We start from the raw sequence: 20,585 nt of genomic DNA, 5'->3' as shown, positions 1-20,585 counted from the left end.
TTTTAAAAAAGGTAAAATACAATAAATGCAAAAAAAGAGAAATAAAGAAGAAAGGATGGAAGGAGGGAAGGGGAAGAAAAGAAAGAAAAAGGGAAGGAAGAAAAGAAAGCAGGAAAGATGGGAAAAATGGAAGGAAAGGAGGAAGGAAAAAGAAAGAAGGGAGGGAGAAAAGACAGACCAGTTAAATGGAGAGCAAGCGCATTCTAGAGAGTAATCTGTTCAAATTTAAATCTGACATTCATTATTAAGTGCTTACTATGTATAAGAACTGGTAGGCACCAGAGATACAAAGACGAAGGGGAAAAAAACCCCAGCACAGAGCCTGCCCTAGAGGGGCTTACTTTATTTCCTGAACAGATTATCAAGTCTATAACTCACCAGAGTAAATAACCTTTCCTTCTCAACCTTTGGAAGTACATTTACCATTACAGGCCCTCAGAGTCCAGTCTGTTCGTAAAAATACTATTTGAGCATCTTCATACTTAGACACAAATCAATCTTTCAAAATTTTTTTTTATTTTACTCTAAGATCAGGATTTTGAATGGTTAAAAATAACATGAAGAATAAATATCATTTTCCATGGCAAGAGCTGGCCAGTTACCTCCCAGAACCCTGCAGGCTTATGTATTGCCCCCTCAAGCCTGGACATTCTTTTCCAAAGATGAGCCTGAATCACATTTTCCTCCAGCAGCTAAGTAAGACCCCCCCCTCAAAGTCAAGAACAACGATGGCGCTGACCTTATTTCCTTACATTCTCACTGTCTTTTCATATCAAACTGAATTAAGAATTCCTTCCTGACTCCCACAGATTACCTTCTTTATTGAAGAGAAAGTCTTCCGTATTCAGAAGATACACAATTCAAAGGGAAAACAATAGGTGAGGGTGTTCCTGGGCTGGGGGGCCCCAAGGAGGAAGACACATGCTCACACGCAGCTCTCAAACAGCCTAGGCAGAGCTGGACTCCCATTGTGCATGACTGGCACCAGCTAGGTATGGGCCAGAAGGAACGCACACTCAAATCAGAGGCTTCAATCCCACCAAAATACATCATTTCCAATGGCTGGATCTCTAACATCGATGGGACAGACAAGAAACACTCTTCTTGAATATCTAATTACATTACCGACAAAGGGTTGAACTTGAGTATCCCAAGCCACTGGCCAGGGCAAGAAGGAAGGTAGCCAGCCACCCCGATGGATGCCCGGTCATGGCCCATGTTAGATCTTTGGTGCAATGCCCCCTTCCCCAAATAGATTCTTTTCTTTCAAGTTACCTTCTCCATTTCTAGTCATTCCAAATTATTACCATATGTAATGGGCAACACCCCACCCCCCACATCTCTTTTGACCAGTGCAAAGTGGATGACCTATAAAAATCCCTCTGCCCCTAAAATACACAGAGACACCAAAGATAAACATGTCTTATCCAGAAACTAAAAAGGGATGAAACAGAAAGCAAAAAACAATCTCTCTGTGTCACACACACACACACACACACACACACACGCCCCTTCAACCTCCTTCCCTTTCTCCTTCAACCTCCCACACCAACCAAGACCCTCATTTCAGTGGCAAGGCCGTCACTCATCTGTAAAAATACTTTCCATCTTGGGCACTAATAGCGCACCCTCTGACACTGAGCCCACAGATAGTTTCAGGTGGCAGCAGGTAAGGTATTGACTTTCCTGAACTCTGCAGGCTTTAGGGACTGATTTGTTTTTTTCCATGTTGGTCTTAAATCACTTTTTGGGGATCAGAGGATGCTTCCAACAGGCAAAGACAGCCTCTTCTCCATCATCTCCACCCCACCACCTCCATCTATGTGGGCCCATGTGTTTGCACACACTCACACATATATTTGGTCGTACCAACCAAGTCACAAACACATATATCGATACGTGTGCTACACTGAGAGAACGGAAGGCTGGCTTCTCATAATGTCAGAACAGAAAAATTCTGTCCAGCCTGGCCAACAGCTGGACAATGCGCAAGGTAGCCAGCTCTGAAGGTTCAAACTATCTGTACCCCTTCCTCCCCACCAAATCCCTCATGACATTGAACAAAAATACTGCATTGCACCATTTGCCAGGGCAGAGGAGTATATCTGGCGGCAGCTGCCCACCATACACCAATAAATATACATTTTAATGTGTCTAAGCATGTAAATGAAGTGTCTGGTGGTCACAGATTGCGGGAGCAGACAAGGAACTCTATCAAGGAAAGTGCACCTCCAGAGATGCACAATGTAATCCATCACACACACACAAACACTCTCAAGTCCTTGCTTGTGGGACCCCAGAAATTCTCAGTTTGCTTTTTTGTGGAGTTTGATTTTTTTTTTATTTTTTAATCTGGGTAGGGCCTGAGTTGGCGGAGTCCAACATAGCTTGCTTACGAACATGAGTCCCTGCATGCAGATAAAATGTGGGTTTTCTCCATATACTCGAAGGAGATGTGAATAAAAGCAGGAGAAAGAGAATTATACAAATCCAAAACCCAAGCAACTTACATTTAAGTAACCATCTTGAGGGCCCACAGTACTTCTAAGTCGAAAGCTGCTGTCTCTAATCTCCTGCAAAGAAATGCTCTTGGAAACATCAATGCACACTGTAAATACCCCTTAAAAAGACTCCATGATCTCTAGGCTTGCTCTTTCCTTTTGGAGGATTCCTAATGGAGAGGGTAGACCAACAGAACTGAAGACCTTCCCCATCAACGGTCATCAATGCCCCACCACAGAGATCATTGTGCTTAAATGCTCCCCCCGCTCAGCCTGGTGGTATTACCTCTCCTTAAAACAGACATAGCATTTTTCAAACACACACACACACACACACACACACACACACACACACACACACGCACACATTCCCAGAATTAAAAACAAAATCAAAGAGGGGATTTTGACATGAAGAGAGAAAAAAAGTTTTTAAGGGGGCTCCCCAGCCTAAGAAAGCCAAGTTAGGCCATCTGTATCCATGCTGGAAGGACGGCCGAAGTCAATAAGAGATGGGGATGAATGGAGCTGAGGGTGTCACAAACGGCTAAGGGATTTCTTTTTAATCAAAACACAAATGATTCTTTTAAATCATTTATTCCCAAGCTGCGGGTTTCTAGATTAGTTCCCCCTCCCAACCCAGACCCCTTATGTTTATTTATTCCCTATGTCTCTGGGTTGAGTGATTATGCCATGTTTTCTTTGAGAACCCGAAATTCACAATCCTCAAGACTGCTTGAGAAATATTCCTAGCTGGACTTTCCACCTAGGAAACGGCCCTCTGTGTTAGCTTACCACCCACAGATAGCGGAGAGGGGCATTTTTAAGACAAAGGAAGGACAAAGATCAGTAGTGGAAACATGTGCCTTTGTTACAACCTGAACCCAAATGACGGTCCCTGAAATAAATTTTCCATTTCTCTCTAGTGTCCCACAAGATAAAAATATCAAAAAATTATTGAAAATAAAACTCAACCTTCATCGATGAGCATTTTCTAAGGAAGCTCAAAGGATTTAACATCTTTCAAAAAGCCTTGTGGGCAGGGAGCAGAAGTTTCTGAAATTAAAACATGGAATCAGGGTTTAGGTGTGACTAAAACATCTATTTTATGCCTTGTTGAGGAAAGAAATGAGGGTTTGGGCCCTGAAAGTTTAAAAAAAGAAAAAAAACAACCTATGTCATTCTCTCTCCCAAAAAGATCTAAAGGAGAAATCTCATTGAGAAAAGAGCTGAAGGGAAAATGAGGACAGTGAACATAAAAGCCCTCATTTCTCGTAATATCCACTTACAGATGTCCTCTTCCCTTTCATCTAAAGGCCGTGATAGCTGGGACAGCCATTCCCACCTTTCCCTCTTGAGAAAGGTGAGTGCCCAGCTGACCTTCCTTTAAGTGGCTGGAAGGGAGAGAACCTTTCCAGCACCACCAGCCTCCATCCTTTCTACATGGTAATTCATTCACCATCTAAGCACCTACCACACCTTCAGAAGCCACCAGTACCTACCATCATGGGAGGAAGGGACTTTGGCTAGATCATGCCAACTCTGTATGCTTGTGCCAGGGTGCCCGCCTGTGCCCCGTGCTACTTAAGGCACTCACAAATAGCCGTTTCTGTTTGTTTTATAAAGACCTGTTTGTGTCTGGGCAAGAATTGGAAGCCGAGAAATCAGCACCTCGGCCCGAGTGGAGAGCGACCAGGAAGAGAGATCACTGCTGGAGAGGCTATGCTTAGAGAGAAGACAAGCCCAGAAGGTAAAGGACAGAGATTTATGTGGAAATAGATTTTTTTTTTTTAGTAATTTCTACTAGAAAATAGATGGTCAGAGACAAGATGAGGTGATCCTAAAATGATTACCTTTCCACATCACCACCTGCTTTTTCAAAGTTAAAAAAATTCCCCTGATCCCTCCAGACCTAATCTCTCCCTCCCTCCGGCTCTCAAAGGGACAACATTTGCTGGAAATTTCTAAGAAATGATTTGCAGGCACAATCAGCTGGGCAACTTCCCGATTACGCTGCTGTCAACTTCATTCAATATAATTTACATTTTTTTCCTCCTTGCCATTTTTTACACGTACAATTTTGCAGCAAGGAAAAGCGTGGGGGAAGGGGGGCAGAAAAAAAGGAAGACTCCCTCCCTCCCTTCCCTTCACTCTCCCTTTTTTTCCTCCCCCCCCCTTTAAACAGAGAGAGGCCAGAGAACAGATGTTTAAAAATAGATTTCTGGAGATCAGCGTCCAGCAGTCAGAAATGTAATTAACACCTCTTTACGGGGAATAATTAAAGTTGGGAGGGCCAGCTTTGTGGCCAGGGAATCGAGGGCCCCCCCGCCCCGGCTTCCGACACTGTTTGCAGTCTTCTCACACGACAACCACCTGCTCCCCCTCCTTGGCTTCCCCGATGCCTGTTTCCCCGGCAACCTTTCATTCTCTCTTCCTCCCAGAGATGGCTTTCAGTGGGCCGCTCAGTCTAATCTTGTTTGTTTTACACCCATCGCAACAAGCAAGGAGACAAAGGCAGCCTCCAGAAGAGGAGAGAGACCCCAGCTTTGTCCTCCCCTGCCTCAGCACCCACCGACCGGCCAGGGCCTGCTGGGGGCTTGGCTGGGGGGGACGTTAAATATTCAGGACACGGATATATGAATTTTCAACATTTTCCCCTTTCCCATCCCCACATCGAGCACTGACATTTATTAGTCTGAAGAGCTTTTTTAAGGATCTGGGGAGGGGAAGGGCGGGTGTGCATAAGATGGGAGTGAGAGAGGAGTTTCCGATTTCTTGTTCAGAAAAGGAGGTACCAAAAATAGACTTACTACTCTGGCAAGAAAGGGATTTTTTCGACTAGCCCCCCCATCCCGTCCCCCTTCCAGAGCAAACAATCTTGCTTCACAATCTTGTCTGGTTCTACCAAAAGAACCCCGACCCCACCCCCGCCTTCCTCCTTTCCTGGCATGCACTTGGGGGAAGGGACGTACAGGTCACTCAGACCGCCAGTCGGGGGGGGGGGACGGGGGACGAAGGATCAAAGACCTAAATCTAGAAGACCCCAGGAAGCTCCCGGACATTGTGACTGTCATAGACAGCAGCTCAGGCTTGACTGGAGAGTGTGTTCATCGGAAGAGATGGGGAGAGGGAGACAGAGAGAAACAGGGAGAGGGTGTGTGAGGGTGTGAGTGTGTGTGTGTGTGTATGAGGAGAGCGAGCGTGTGTGCGTGCCCGCGCGCGTGCGTGTGTGTGTGTGTGTGTGTGTGTGTGTGTGTGTGTGTGTGTGTGTAGGCACTGCCATTGTATCTAGGTCCATATTTTCCTGTCTTTTAGGATGCTTGTAGAGAGACACAACTGGGTGACCTGCCAAGCCATCTAAGGTCCACAGCCCATTGCTTCCCCCACACACACACTCACTCACACACTCACGGACACGAGGGTCCCCTGCCCCGGCACCACCAAGCAGCTTCCAGTCCATTCACTTACCATGTTTAAGCCATTCCACTCCATCCGTGACGGGAAGATGGACCCTCGCACGGTGTCAGGAGCAAAGAGAACGTTACGTAAAAGCTGGCATTCCTTCCAAACGCCCTGCTGCCCGCCCGGCGAAGCCACCCATCCCCACACACACCAGGCTCCGCGACACATGCATGCCTCCTCCTCCTTTTTATGAGGTCATGACAGGGGACTCTTTGAAATACAATATGCAGCATTTACCCAAGCCCAGAGAGATTGCCCTCCATGCCCACCCTCCTGTGCCCTCTGCGCAGTCCAGCCAAATGCCACTGCCCACAGCGCCAGGTCTTGGGTGATGGTCTACATTTTCTATGCCAAAATGGAGACAAGACCCAAACCCTGACACTCACCTCATCCCCCACCCCCGCTAAAAAAAATCCCAAACACACAACTACACACCCTTTTTTCCCAACCTAAAATTAAAAAAAAAAAAACCTTTGGTTCAGCCTTTCCATTTTTACTGAGCTCTCTGAAGAAAGCAGCGGCTTTTCCCGCCCACCCCCTCCACCTTATTTTGAGAAGGGGAAAAAAAAAACCCAAACCACATTGACCTTAAAAAAAAAAACACAGCATAGCGGCTATCACCCCCAGGCTGCCCTTCCTTACTGGATCTGCTGATACCATCCACACGCCAACGAGCTAGTCAATGAAAGAGGAACCCTACCAACAGAAAGTAAAACCCCAGCACGAGCAGAAGGCTGGCTAAGGGTGTAGACAGACAGGCTTCCTTTCCCTTTAAACTGCAGTCACACAAACAAAGAATATAAATTTACCAATACCTACCATCACCATTCTTAGAGGCAAATATTGGGTCGCGCAGGGCTTCGACTCCTCTCAGAATTTGCAAAGGTTTCAGGTTTATTACAGTTAATAGGATTATTTCAGCTCCACAAAGCAAAGTGCGGACATTAATGTAGTCAACCACAATTTTTTTTTAAGAGGGGGAGGGTTTTAAAAAAAAGGCCAAAAAGGGGGGGGGAGAGCCGAGTGCGGTGTGTTTGGAGCCCCCCGATTCTAGGACGTAGGTAAGAACAACTGAATAGAGACTCTCGCTGAAAATTGGCTTCCAGCCTCTCCTTTTTACATCCATTTATGGGACCATCTGTCAGCCAGAGCCCAGCGCCCATTGGCTAGGGAGACCGAGGGAGGCGGTGAAGCATCAGGCGCTATTTAAATTAGCTCCTGCCAGATTGACGATGTTAATGATTCGATGACCTCTACAACAACAGAGACCACATTTCTGAACTGCTTCGTGTGTCTAGTAATTAAGGCCCAGCTGAAAGCAACAACATTCATGCATGTATTTTTTTTTTTTCACCTATCTCCTCCCTCCCCACCCAGCCACTCCCAACGAGGGCAGGTCATCCGTGGCCCTCAGCAAACCTTAGCCTTGGGAGGGTCCTACCTTTCTTCCCTGGACAGTCCAAGGGTTCCTCCATCCGCTCCCCATGCTGACGCCTGGCTTTTCGACCTGTCCACTGGCTTTCTAGTCAGCTGTATGGCTAATGGTTAAAGGCACAACAGAACCTTAACTGAGTTGCTCAGTATCATTGGTTGAACCAAGGCGATGCCTTTTCTGACTGGAGTGGGGGGACTAGGTGGGGGACAAGACGGGGAGCGACCCGAGCTGGCGTTTCCAGGAGGAGGCAACTTTGAGATGCCCCCCTCCCCCACTGCCACTCTGGGATCTGCCTGAGGAAGTTTAGGGCTAAGAGTGATTTTCTTAATGGAAGGGGGGTGGGGTGGGGGGTGGGGAGAGCAGCTGTGCAGACTATCTCACTGCATTGTTCCTTCTTTCTAGCGAAGAGAAAATGATGAACGACTTATTTTAATGGAATTATTTCTCAACTCTGGTAGGGGACCAACTGGCATAGCCATGCCCCTCCCTCTTGTGGCCTGTACCCACTTGACAGGCGATGGCGGCGGTGCCCTCTGAGACCGTCGCAAGCCACAAACTTGACTTTAAATGTCACAAATTGGACAGGTTCTTTTCACTGCTCTAGATTAGGGGAGGCAATGTGCCCCTTGTCCCCCCACTGCTGTTCACAAGGGCCTGTCAAGGCTCCACACTGATTACATAAACACACATGCAGAATTGGTACGGCCAGAATATACACTCAGTGCACCTGCCTTCGCCCGGCTGGTTGGTGCAGCTGCTAACCTAGATGGGTGAGTTTCTCCCCCAGAAACATCTCCCATTTGGAATCAGTAAGTTTACTGGGAAACATGCCCAGGTCACAAATATTCTCAAAGACGGCACCAAGGTTGACTTTGGTTGAAATCCTAGAGAAAAAGAAACGGGGACATAAAAGGTCACCACCAGGTTTCAAGTCCACAGCTTCCTGGGATTCGAGTTTTAATTTTCCTAATTACAAGTACCAGGTCTGTATTATGGCATCAGGAGTATATTTCTTCCTTCACTGCAAACACAACACTCCTATGGGTAGATTATAGAACCCATGTGTTTACATCTGTATACATTTGTATGTGAATCTTTCTCGTGTGTGTGTGTGTGTGTGTGTGTGTGTGTATGTGTGTACACTTGTAGGTTTTTTACCCCCTGCACAAACCACACTGCTCAAAATAAAAACACACGGAATCAGAAAATAAAACATGTGAAACACCCAGCCGCTTCAGGTAGAAAAGATGGAGCATGGGATGATTTCCAGGTGACAAACTCAGCTCCCACCTGAAGGACACTGACAGTCACTTGAGTGTTTTCAATATTTGCTGCGCTGGGTAAGGCCGAGGATGAATTTGTGGGTTCCCTGGCCTATGTGGCTTTATTACGTGTACAAAGGTAATACATATCCACTCTCCGATACGCCAACAAAAAGTCTCATGAGCTCAAGTGTGACCTGGCCAGTGTTAAAATATCGTGGGGGATAAGCCCCCAAAACAATACTCACAAACCCCTATAGAAAAGCCATTTGCTGGACACAGAGTGTTTGCTCTGTATTTCTACAGAGGTTATTAAAAATAAAGAAGGCAATAAAAAGGCCTTCTTCTCCTTGGTCCTCCCAGCCTCCACACCCTCCAAGGCAGGGGATATAAAAATTAACCACAGGTCCAACCTAAGATGTTGCAGCCACTTCTCCGAAACATTATCGGAGGATGCCTTAATGGCAGATGCACTTTGCCCAAGGACTGATCTCGGCTCCAGAAACCTCCCCAGTCTCCAGTCTCTCTCTGGAATCCTAAAACAAATGCCCTAACCATCCTCCAAGGCCTTTTCTCTAAGGACAAAGGCAGAATCCCATTGTTGAGAAAAGTCAACCTTATTATCGGATTTCCAATAGGACCATTCATCTCTGAGAGCAAAGTGCTGACCGATACATCCCAGCGCTGTGACATTGGTAAAGCGTCCGAATCTCAATAGATTATCTCAGGAATCAAGTCTCTCAGCTGGCATTCCACATCTCACCCCCCACCCCACCCCAATCTTCTAACATCAGGAAGAAAAACTTATCTTCAAGCAACCAAGCCCGAGTGAAAATGAAATCACAAGGGGAGCGGGGGTGGGGTTGGGGGGGGTTGGGTCTGGATTGCTCTCTGCTTACCAGAAATGAGCAGTTTCTGGACTCATTAGTGTCGACAGGGTCCCTGAGATGGCGAGGTCTACTAGGGAGCCCCTCACCACCACGAAGACCTCCCAGGGGGTACGGATATCTTAGCATCAGGAGCTGCCAGCCGTCCGGCGCTCAGTCAGTCTCTCTCTCTCTCTCTCTCTCTCTCTCTCTCTCTCTCTCTCTCTCTCTCTCTCTCTCTCTCCCCTCTCCCTCTCACGCACAGAGCCCAGATGGACTGTACCAGCAGCCAGCCCAGAGTGAATAACTCACCGCTCCGTATAGTGGGGAGCTGTGCCCGGCAGGGTCCTAGGCAGCAGCAGCAGCAGCAGCAGCCACTAATGGAGACGGCAAAGAAAAAGGAAAAGGAAAAGATTCAGACCCATCCCCCCTGAGCCCCCAAAGGAAGAAAAGGAACCCAGAGCCCCAATTCTGCCTCCTCCAGACTTTGCTTCGGCAGAATAAATTAAATCTGATCCTAAGCACACCACGGTGGGGAAAGCATCCCCTTCTCCCTCCTCTCCCCCACCCCCAGCACACAGAGGCTACCCAGAGACATTACCTCGGTGTTTAGCAAGGCAGCGTTAAGCGTCCGGCTGATTTCAAACATCTTCCCACGGAGTGAGATTTCAGGGACACTAGGAAGGCTGCCTTTCACGGCACTCCAGCGGCAACAGCTCCGTCAGTTCTCCCACACCCCATGGAGCGCGAGATGGAGCATCTCCCTAGAATGGACACATGGGTGCATCCAGGAGAGGCAGGGAGCGGCCGGGCCAGGAGCACGCGTGGGCTTTGCACGGAGCACAGCCTGCCCCGGACACTCTTCTGTGAAGTAACAGTTCACTCAGATACCACCAGGTGGGCAGCGTGCACATTCACAGGGACCATCTCAAAAGGCGGCACCTGGGTCCTCCCTCTCTTGGCGCCTTGGAGCAGTGTCTGGGCACAGGATGGAGCAGAAGCAATGCTGGAATCCCAAGCAGGCAAAACCTGTCCGGGTCCTTTCAAAATATTTTAGTCAACAGGACCCCACCACCACCACCACCTTGCCCCTGACTCATGCCAAGGGGGGAAAAAAACCGAATTAAAAAAGAAATACCTGCCCGGGGCCCTAATGAGGAATCACAGGACAAGACTATACAAGGCATGTCTATTTCATTCATTCACAAGGAAAAACACAGAGCCAAAAAAACCCCAGTGGGCAGACAGGACAGAGAGTTGTTGAGGACCTCTTGGCAAAAGCACGAAAAATATGCACACTCTATGCGTGTGTGTATATGCGTAACATGCACAGCATCCACACACGTTCTGAAAACCCAATTCCAGGAAAGACAGAGGGACTCCAGAGAGAACAAGATGGCGGTAAGTGTGTAAGGACTCAGGTAACTTTCTTCCAAGTGACCCTGTATTTCTGTTTTGAGTGTGTGTATGTGTGTGCGTGTCTCCCTCACAGAATGTAAGTTCCCTGACGGCAAGAACAGGTTCCTATTTGTCTCTGTATGGCCAGCATGCTGCCTGGCACAGAATGAGTGTTTCTGTTGTTAATAAATGACTGCTGAATGATTAACTCAAGTGCAATGCTCACAGGATGGTGTTCTACAGTATTTGGGCAAGTGTGGAAGGAGCAGGCAAAGTTTAAAATGAAAGACACCAAAAGAGAATGACAGTTCCGATGCCCTGACCTCCACCAAAAACAAAACGAAACAAAACAAAAAGAAACCAATGCCATTATTCCCACCCTGTCCCCTACATGCCTCCCCCAACAAAGTCTGATATTGGAAAAGGGAAAATATCTACCACCACTACCCTATAACCAAAAAAAATATCAAAATGAGAGTAAATATTCCAAGAATGCCTGAGAGGTACATCCCCCATCTCCAAACCATCCTTCTCATTTCTCTTCACATCTGCTCCAAATACTGCTAAACTCCAGAGTTACTTGGGGCACAGAATCCTGCCTGGCCTACTGACAGCATGCCTTTGCCACTTACCTGATCTCTCCCCAGAAATCTGCCAACCCACGTTTAAAAGGTCCAAGTGGAAAGGAAGGTGATCGCTGACACAGAAATGAGTCATCCAGCCAGAAGCTCCCAGGGTTACTGGTCAACAGTCACTGTCCCTCAAGTCACAGGAAATCTTATTCCTTAGCCAAGCACACACTCTGCAGCTTTATGATGACATGGGCCCAGCTTTTTATTTTTTAATAACAAAGCCAGATATATGGGGCTTTTGCTCAACCAGACGAAATACACCACTGTAGGCCTCTACTCATGAGGACCCTTCCATTTTCCTCTTACACGCGGGCAGGCAACAGTCGGCCACACACCCCGTGAGCTAGCTTCTCCTCCTCTCGAAATCAAGACTGCATCACTTAATACTACTTAACCTCCTTGCATATATTAAGCTTCAAGTGACAATTTTTAACTGGGGAGCCAGGGAAGGGGGGAGTCTCTCATCCATTTCTAGTTCTATGAAATAGGCTAATTTGTACACTCACCATATGTCTTAAACACTAATTAAAAAATGTCACTTTCGTCAAACATTAAAATGTAATCAGCCTAGTAAATAAAATATTCTCGGGTTTGCCTGCCTGGGTGATAATTTAAAGGGTGTTTATCTCAAGGTAACCTCTGTATTTTGATTACTATTGAAGGCTTTTGATTTGAAAATGGGGGGAAATGGAAGGAGGAAGATGTTGTAGGGGGACTCTTACTAACGTACAGTCACACAAAGAGGGGGAAAAAAAGATGAAACACATCTTCAAGGACCACGGCCTGTACTCTTGTTACCCTAAGGCAAATTTAGCCAATCGATAGCAAACCACCGACGTCCAGCCATCTGCCTGTGAGAGAGACAACTTTTTTTTTCCTTCCAGAAAGCCTCATTTGCAGGCTATTAGCAATGCACCAGGGCCTTCTGCCCCAGCCAGCTCCTTCACAGGGTGTGGCCACAGAGCCTTTCCAGAGAAGGGGCCTAGGTACAGCCTCTCCCCTCCCCTCCACTTCCCACCCGCTCCCCTCACAGTCCTTCCCTCCATGAAATCAAGAATTCCATTCCCTTCCCCCTAATATGATTACGGAAAACCATTTAAATACCGTCATCAGCAGCTCTGACCCGACATTTCCCTCTGGTTCAGCTTCTCTCCCTCCCCCTCCCTGCCTGCCCTTGATTAAACAGCTCCATCCTATGCTCAGGCTCTCATCCCTTGGAAAGGAAAATAACACAAAGAAATACAGCCTCGTGCCTGAAGACCGTTTTAAAGAAGAGCCGGTTAAAGGTCAAACTTTGCTTTACATTTAAATATTTGTTTTTCCTTTTCTGTAGGAACACTGGGCCCGGAATGAGAGAGTCCTGGGAGACTGTCTTGTCCAACACAGTCATCTATCAAGGCCCCTGAAAGGCAAAGGACTCGGTCAAGGTCACTCACATGAGGTGGAAGCAAGAGCTTGGAAATGACTGATCCCAGTCCTGTAACTCCGAACCCACAGTTTTATCCACTAATCTACATTTCTGAAAGATCTGGGGCTTCATGGGGGAAGAGAGAGAGAAAAAGTCTGCCTCCACTGATTCACACTTTGGTAAACAGTCTTCACATACTCCAATCACGACCTAGTGTGCCGCCATCTTGGGAAAACCCACTCGGCATCCACTGAGCCTGGATCTGGCAGGAGAGACACATAATTCATCATAGAATTGGTGCTCAGAGTCTTCACGGCACGGCAGGGTCAGCTGGTCCTCCCAGGCTGGGAATGGCCCCTCTCTATCCTCCTCAGGTCACAGCTAGAGTTAAAGGTTCAGTTCTGGGCTCTACCATTTAAGGCATCCAGGCAGGTAGTCAATAAAGATTTATTAAGCGTCTACTAGGTGTGTATCAGAAGCTGGATGACCACCTGCCATCCCCTCGTGGGAGCAGGGGCCAGCCTCGATGGCCACTGACCTCCCTTACAACTCTGCAATTCTGAGATCAGCTACCTGGGCAGAGTCCAGGGTCTTCCGGATACCACAAGGGGGAATCCCTCAGGCAGAAACACAGACACAAACTTTAAAGTAAATAGCCACCAAGGGGTCTGGTGAAGGGGGGCATCAGGAAAATCCCCCAAGTTCACATCCCAGATCTGGCACTGAAATGGGGTAAACCTTCTCTAAGCCTCAGATTAGTCATCTATAAAATGGGGATACCGATCCATAGAGAACTGAGCACACAAAACTAGCATGAGTCATTTTAACACACCAAAAAGGCCCTAGAGATTTCACAGAATTATCTCAAAGACACAGACACACAAGGATGGGAGTGGAAGAAGCGTTCAAGCAGACCAATCTCTCTTGTCCAAACGGCACCTGCCTCCCTCCTAAATCCCTGCCTCACAATTGAGACCCCAGGGAATGAGGCAGGAAGAACCCTAAATTTAGGGAGATAAAACTTTGAGCAGAAAATAGCACAGACAAATGCTTGGCCTATGCAGCCAGAACTCATCAAAGCGGGTGACTATGGAAACCCCACCTGGACTGTCCATTTATCTTTCGGCAACGTTTTTTCATTAAATCTAAATTTTTTCAATTTAACAAAAATCTATTTTCTTTCCCTCCTGACTCTTCGTGCATTGAAAAATAAAGAACAAAACCCTTGCAACAAATATGCAAAGTCAAGCACAACAAATTCCCACACTGGCCGAGTCCCAAAAATATACATACGTCTTCATGTGCACCATGAGCCCATCATCTCTCCTGGGCTATTAGAATGTACGCCCCGAGGCTCCAACAACAGCAGACCAGGGTCTTGCTGGAGAATTCTCCTAGATTTTCAGAGTGGAAGGAACCTCAGGATTTCCAGTCCAAGACAGACAGACAGACAGACAGACACACACACACACACACACACACACACACACACACACACACACCCTGCAAAGGAATTCCCTCAAAAACAAAGGCAGTGAGAAGGAACCCCTCAGCCCTGATATTAGCAACCTCTCCTTAGACTCTGCCTCAGTCTCCCTCTCTGCAGCCTCCTCCCACCATTTCTGGTTCTCACCTCTGGGGCTATCCCTCCTTCAAATGACAGTCCTTCAGATACAGATACTGAAACCCAGCAGCATTAGTATTTCCCCAGCCTTATCCCTACCTCTAGTCTTCTCATCTCCAGGACAAACATCTCCTAGTAGCACTAGTTATCTTATGTGTCATATTTTGAAAACTTCAAGGCTTATTTCAATATAGGAAGAAGTTGTACTAAATGGGAAAGGAGGGGCAGCTAGATGGCATAGTACATAGAGCACCAGCCCTATCATCAGTAGGACCTGTGCTCAAATCTGGCCTCAGACACTTACTAGCTATGTGATTCTGGGTAAGTCACTTTACCCTGATTGCCTCACCACTCCCCCACCCCCAAAAAAAGGTGGAAGGGAGAAGGGAGACACACCTGGAACTGGACATTTGAGAAAGTGCAATCCTTTGTAGTCGATTCTTATACTTTATTATTACTATTATTTATTTTGCATATTAATTAATATTAATAATAATTGCTAACTCTGATAGAGGGCTTTAAGGTTTGCAAAGTGCTTTAAATATGTTTCATAAAATATAAATATGTTTCATAAAAACTTAAATATGTTTCATAAAAATACATTTTCATATATATATAAAATATATATATTCATCTATAAAATGTTGGCCTTGAGAGCTGGCCTTGAGCCAGGAAGGCCAGAGGTCACGACCTGCCTTGGGCACCTCCTGACACTGTCCTTGGGAAGTTGCTTCAGGCAGCCCCCAAAGACTTGCAGATTTGGTGCCAACCTGCACTAGCAGAGGGACTTTCCTCATCTGGGATTTCCCCTATCAATGAAATCACAAGCCTTCTTCTTGTTCCTCTCTCTGGACTTTTCAACTGCCCTGTGAGTCAGAAAAGCACATAGAATCATCTATTTTAGAGATGAGGAGATACGGTTTTAGAGGCCAAGGGACCTTCCCAGGGTGTAAGCCAGGCCCTAATCCCAGGTTCAAAGCTTTCTCCACTGCTCTGTGACCTCTCACTTAGAATTCTTTGAGATGGTCTCTCTCTCTCTCTCTCTCTCTCTCTCTCTCTCTCTCTCTCTCTCTCTCTCTCACACACACACACACACACACACACACACACACACACACACACACACACGCATGCATGGATCACACATGGAATGTTTCATTTTTCCCAGCCAAAGGACTAGGCATCACGGCTGATATTGATCCAACATTTCAAGGTCTGCACTTTATATCTAAGTTATATCTCCCAACCCTGTGAGGCAGGTTTTGCTGTTCTTCGGTCGTTTTCAGCTCTGTCCGACTCTCTGTGATCCCATCTGGGATTTTCTTGGCAAAGATACTAGAGTGCTTTGCCATTTTCTTCCCCAGCTCATTTTACAGATGAGGAAACTGAGGCAAACAGGGCTAAGTGACTCGCCTAGGTTCACATGGGTAGTAAGTATCTGAGACTGGATTTCAACTCACGTCCTCCTGACTCCAGGGACGGCACTTTATCCACTGCGCCATCTAGCTGCCTTGGTGAGACAGGTATTAACCCCATTTTAGAGATGAGGAAAACTGAGGTCTGGAGGAGCCCTATAGAATCACCCAGGGTCACTGAAGCAGTAACTGTCAGAGGTGGGATTTAAACCAGAGTCTTCCAGACTCCAAGTCCATAGTACCATCACCTTCCACCCCCACACCACCCTGATTCTATGGATGAAGGAGCAAGGAGAAGGCACAGGTGGGTTGCCTGTCACTAGCATTCTGGTGTACCTTGCTTAAAATGACAAAAGTACAAATCTGTAAATGGACAGATGACCAAGTAACTTGTCTCATCCCTCAGTGATGCATCACTTTGCAATGGGACTCCTCCAAGCTGGCGGGCGGATCTCTCGATGCCCCAGCAGGACCTGGATACTGATAATTTGGGCTTGATTTCTGGCTCTGATACTCCCCGCCTGTGTCCTCCTAGACAACTCACTCATTGTCCTCAGCCCTCTACCTGCTCATCCGTAAAATGAAGGGACTGGGCTGCCAAGGCCCTTGACCAAGTCCCTTAATTTGGGCCTCACTTCCTTAAATGAGGAGGCTGGATGAAACTGATTTTTAAGGTCTTCCCAACTTCTAAATCCCATGATCCTAAGAAAGTCATGCCTTTCCTGAAGTCAGCCACAAGGGATGCATTCTACGTGCTAGAAGCATCCCTGTCTTGGGAGCAGGGAGTGTTATGTTCTTTGTCTTTGCATCCTCATTGAGAGCCCCATGCTTGGAATCAGGAAGATCTGAGTTCAAATCCAGCCTCAGATACTTCTTAGCTGTGTGACCCTGGACAAGTCATTTAACCCTGTTTGTCTCAGTTTCCTCATTTGTAAAATGAGCTGGAGAAGGAAATGGCACAAACCACTCCAGGATCTTTGCCAAGAGAACCCCAAATGGGATCATAAAGATTCGGACACGACTGAAAAATGATGAAATAACAAAATTCCACTATAACTAGCTTCCTTTGTAATCCTAAGTATTTGATCTCTTGCATTTAAAAACCTGATTCTGAGACAGTGTATCCCCCAGTCTTCTTCACCTGATGCTAAAGAGGTCCAGGGAACAAAAAAGGTGTTGAATCCCAGGGTGGGGGGAAACAAAACACTGGACATGGGAGTGGGAAGAGAGGGAACCTGGACCAGAGAAGGGACTCTCCTAAGAGGCCATGTCTGACTGCCTCAGTTTACAGAGGAGAAGGAAGTCGAGGCCCAGAGAGGGGAGTCGATGGCCCCAAATTCTCACACTGACTTGGAAACAGATCTGGACTAGACTCAGGTCACCTGAACCCCAGACTCAGGTTAAGAGCAGTCTCCATGGAGGGGGAAACTGTATTAATTACAACTGCCATCTCCAAATCTCATCACATCAGCAAGAATGATCATAAATAGCATCTCCATGGAGCTTTAAAAATTGTAAGAACACAGATTTAGAGCTAGGAGGATCCTTAGAAGACATCCAGCCCTAACCCTAGGAAATAGAAGGCAAGTTATTTGTCATCCAAGAGTGAGAGAGGCAGGATTTGAACCCAGGGCCTCTGCCTCCATACCCGGGGCTCTTTGCATTGTACTCCACTGTCTTCCTAAGCTTACAAAAGTTTACAAAGCATTTCCTCACTACTCCACCAGGATTGTAACACAAGTATCATTATCCCAATTTTACAGATGAGAAAAATGAGGCTCTGGTTATTTCAGCTTTCTCATTCTTCCCATCATGGAACCTCTTGCTGTATAAACAGGTGATACATATGGGGGTGTGTGTGTGTGTGTGTGTGTGTGTGTGTGTGTGTGTGTGTGTGTATACTCTCTCAAAAAAAAAACTACCAAAGGAAGGGAATTTTATCACCATAGGCATTCCTGATGCAAATGAAAACAAAAAATAGAAAAAATAAACAAAGAAGGTGGTAATTTTAGAAGGAAAGAACTACACACTTAAAAAGACCAAAGATGAAGCTGAATTGGTCTTACTATATGCCCTAAGTCACTGGACTGGGGGATCACAGACTCAGAGTTGAAAAGATTCTCCACTGGACCCCCGGTCCAACACTCCCATTTTACAGAACAGAACAAGACAATGGGTGATGGGTCTCCTCATCACAGCATCTCTTTGAGAGCTCAGGACAGACATACGAGAAAAGACAGAGCATCCTGAAGAGCAGTACCAACCAAGCATACATGGACATCTGTTCCAGAAATGAAGAAATGCCTCTGAAGAACTGGAGAAAACATCAGAGAACAAAACAAGGTATCTTTCCATTTTTCCACAACTCCAATGCAGAAAAGTAGCCCCCAAAAGGCACACTGGAAAATATGCTTCAGGATTACAGAAGGAGAAGTCAGAGCAAAAAGAAGACAGAGGTTGGTCAAGGGCTCATAAGCTTCATTTTAAGATGAGGAAACTGAGGCCAGACAGGATGTAACCTGCTAGAGGCCCTACTATAAACTAAAGTCCCATAAATATCTTCAAGAAAAGAGGCACAAGATGCTAGGCATGGTGAGCCCGCGACATCACCAAAAAAATAAAACTGACTGTATCTTAAACAGGAAACAATTGGTTACTAATGTGAGAAACATTTTTAAATCCACCATCCACTACTTAAGTAAGCAGAGGTCAAATCCCCAACAGAGATGAGAACATGAAACACCACAATTATAATCACTTTAACCTGACCTATTTAAACAAGCTGTCAAAACCCAACTTGGGAAACAGATAAAGGGACAGAAAGCAACACGGACCATCACTACATCCTGTAGAAGTTTAAGTGATAAGGGACTATTGCAATGAGGAAGCTAAGGGCCCAGACACAGCCACAGACAGAACAAAGTTATTTGCTCACCGAGCACAGAGATGCGGCAGCACTGCGTTAGAATATAAACAAATTTACAAAATGTTACAAAGGAAGATGACAGAAATAATGAGAAACATCACTTTGTAAAAAGCAGGAAGTAGCAGCTAGGTGGCAAAGTGGATAGAGCTCCAGCCTTGGAGTTAAGAGGACACGAGTTCAAATCCAGCCTCAGACTATTTCTAGCTGTGTAAGCCATGAGCACATCGCTTAACTCTGACTGACTCATCAAAAAGGAAAAACAAAAAAGAAAAACAAAAAAGAAAAAAAAAAGCAGGAAAGACTGATGGAGGGGAAATAGGTCTATAGAAAATATACTGAGCATTATCCCCAAGTACATTTATAAATAAGGCAGCTAGGTGGTGCGGTGGATAGAGCACCAGCCCTGGAGTCAGAAGGACCAGAGTTCAAATACAGCCTCAGACACTTTCTAGCTGTGTGACCCTGAGCAAGTCATTTAACTCTGTCTCAGTTTCCTCATCCATAAAATGAATGGGAGCAGGAAACGGCAAACCATCCAGGATCTTTGCTGAGAAAAATCCAAATGATCTTTGCTGAGAAAAATCCAAATGGGGTCACGGAGAGTCAGATACAACTGACGTGACTCGACAACAACATTTATGGATAAAACTGGAAGGAAGAAAACAAACCGGAGAAAAATGGAACAGATCTGTCAGCATTTCTCTAACAAGCTTATAATTAATTAATTAATAATGGAAACATTGCATTTGGATTCTACAGCCTCAGTCCCTCTACATGCTAATGTGAAGGAAGGCTTAATAGAAAAGGTTTCATCAGAGGCAGGAACTGAAGGATTTCAGGACGCAGAAAATCCAGTGCCAAATGTCCCCAAAATGACATTCAATTTAATTCAACAAACATTTGGCAACTATCATATAAAAGGGATTAGAAGTTTTCTTTAAGTCCTTGCCCTAAAAGGATTTCTTTTCCAGCAGGGGATTTGAGGTACCAGTAAAACACCTGACTTCTGGACCATGGTTTAAAATAGAGGAATGACAGGTCAGAGAGAGAGCACTGATAACACTGTATTTTCCTAGAGTTTTGCAAATTTAATCAAAAGACCTCTAAATATTTTTTTAAAAAAGGAGAAAGACAGCTATGCAAATCCACCAACCTAAATTCCACAGAGAACATCTACAATATAGAAAGAATGGATGAGATACCTAGAAAGTCACAAGGAAAAAACAAGAATAAAAATGAGAAAGAAAACAACAATGAAAGCCATGCCCTCAAACATTTCTCCAAAAGAACGAAGGTTCTTAATACAAAATGGCAGACGTGACCTCCTAAGACTTGATGGGATGAAACCAGTAACTGAAAAGTGGTCCTGAAAGGCTATTTCTCATTCAGAACAGGAAGATGGAGGGTCATATAGCATCCCATATTAAGATATGCTCCTAAGGGAATCACGGATACAAAGGGCATTTGAAGGCCAATGGAGGCAGAAACAGACATGCTATCATCATCAGGGCTTCCTCCAAACTACCTGTAACAAAGAGAAAGCAGATGAAGAAATCCCCGAAACAGACCGCAAGCCCGGTAAGGAGAGGCATGATTTAGCAGTGATGGTAGGGATCATACTACTATAGTAAAATTAGACATAGTAAGGACAAAGGAGAG

General features: G+C 45.9%; 1 protein-coding gene across 7 annotated transcripts in view; it reads right to left on the bottom strand.

Moving 5' to 3' along the window:
* ELAVL4 (ELAV like RNA binding protein 4) overlaps positions 1-20,585 on the bottom strand; it is a 147,350-nt gene that overhangs the window by 104,430 nt on the left and 22,335 nt on the right. The window contains exons 1-2 of one of the 7 annotated variants that reach the window (XM_020987727.2): positions 10,125-10,389; positions 9,836-9,900 (exon numbers count right to left, since the gene is read on the bottom strand). The exons of 2 other annotated variants lie outside the window; for them this stretch is intronic. Coding sequence is in view for 4 of the 5 variants with exons in the window: in XM_020987716.2 (XP_020843375.1) it covers positions 5,967-6,128 (162 nt within the window). In the remaining variant the exon portion in view is untranslated. Of the gene's footprint in view, positions 1-5,966; positions 6,248-6,779; positions 7,072-9,835; positions 9,901-10,124; positions 10,393-20,585 lie in introns of those variants that run through there. 4 more of the 7 variants (XM_020987719.2, XM_020987724.2, XM_020987716.2 and 1 more) reach the window with 4 other exon arrangements.

This window comes from Phascolarctos cinereus, unplaced genomic scaffold, assembly GCF_003287225.1.
Source record: "Phascolarctos cinereus isolate Bilbo 61053 unplaced genomic scaffold, phaCin_HiC Scaffold_5;HRSCAF=322, whole genome shotgun sequence".
Lineage (NCBI taxonomy): Eukaryota > Metazoa > Chordata > Mammalia > Diprotodontia > Phascolarctidae > Phascolarctos > Phascolarctos cinereus.
Note: the sequence above shows the minus strand (reverse complement) of the source record. Positions and strands in the feature narration are given on the sequence as shown.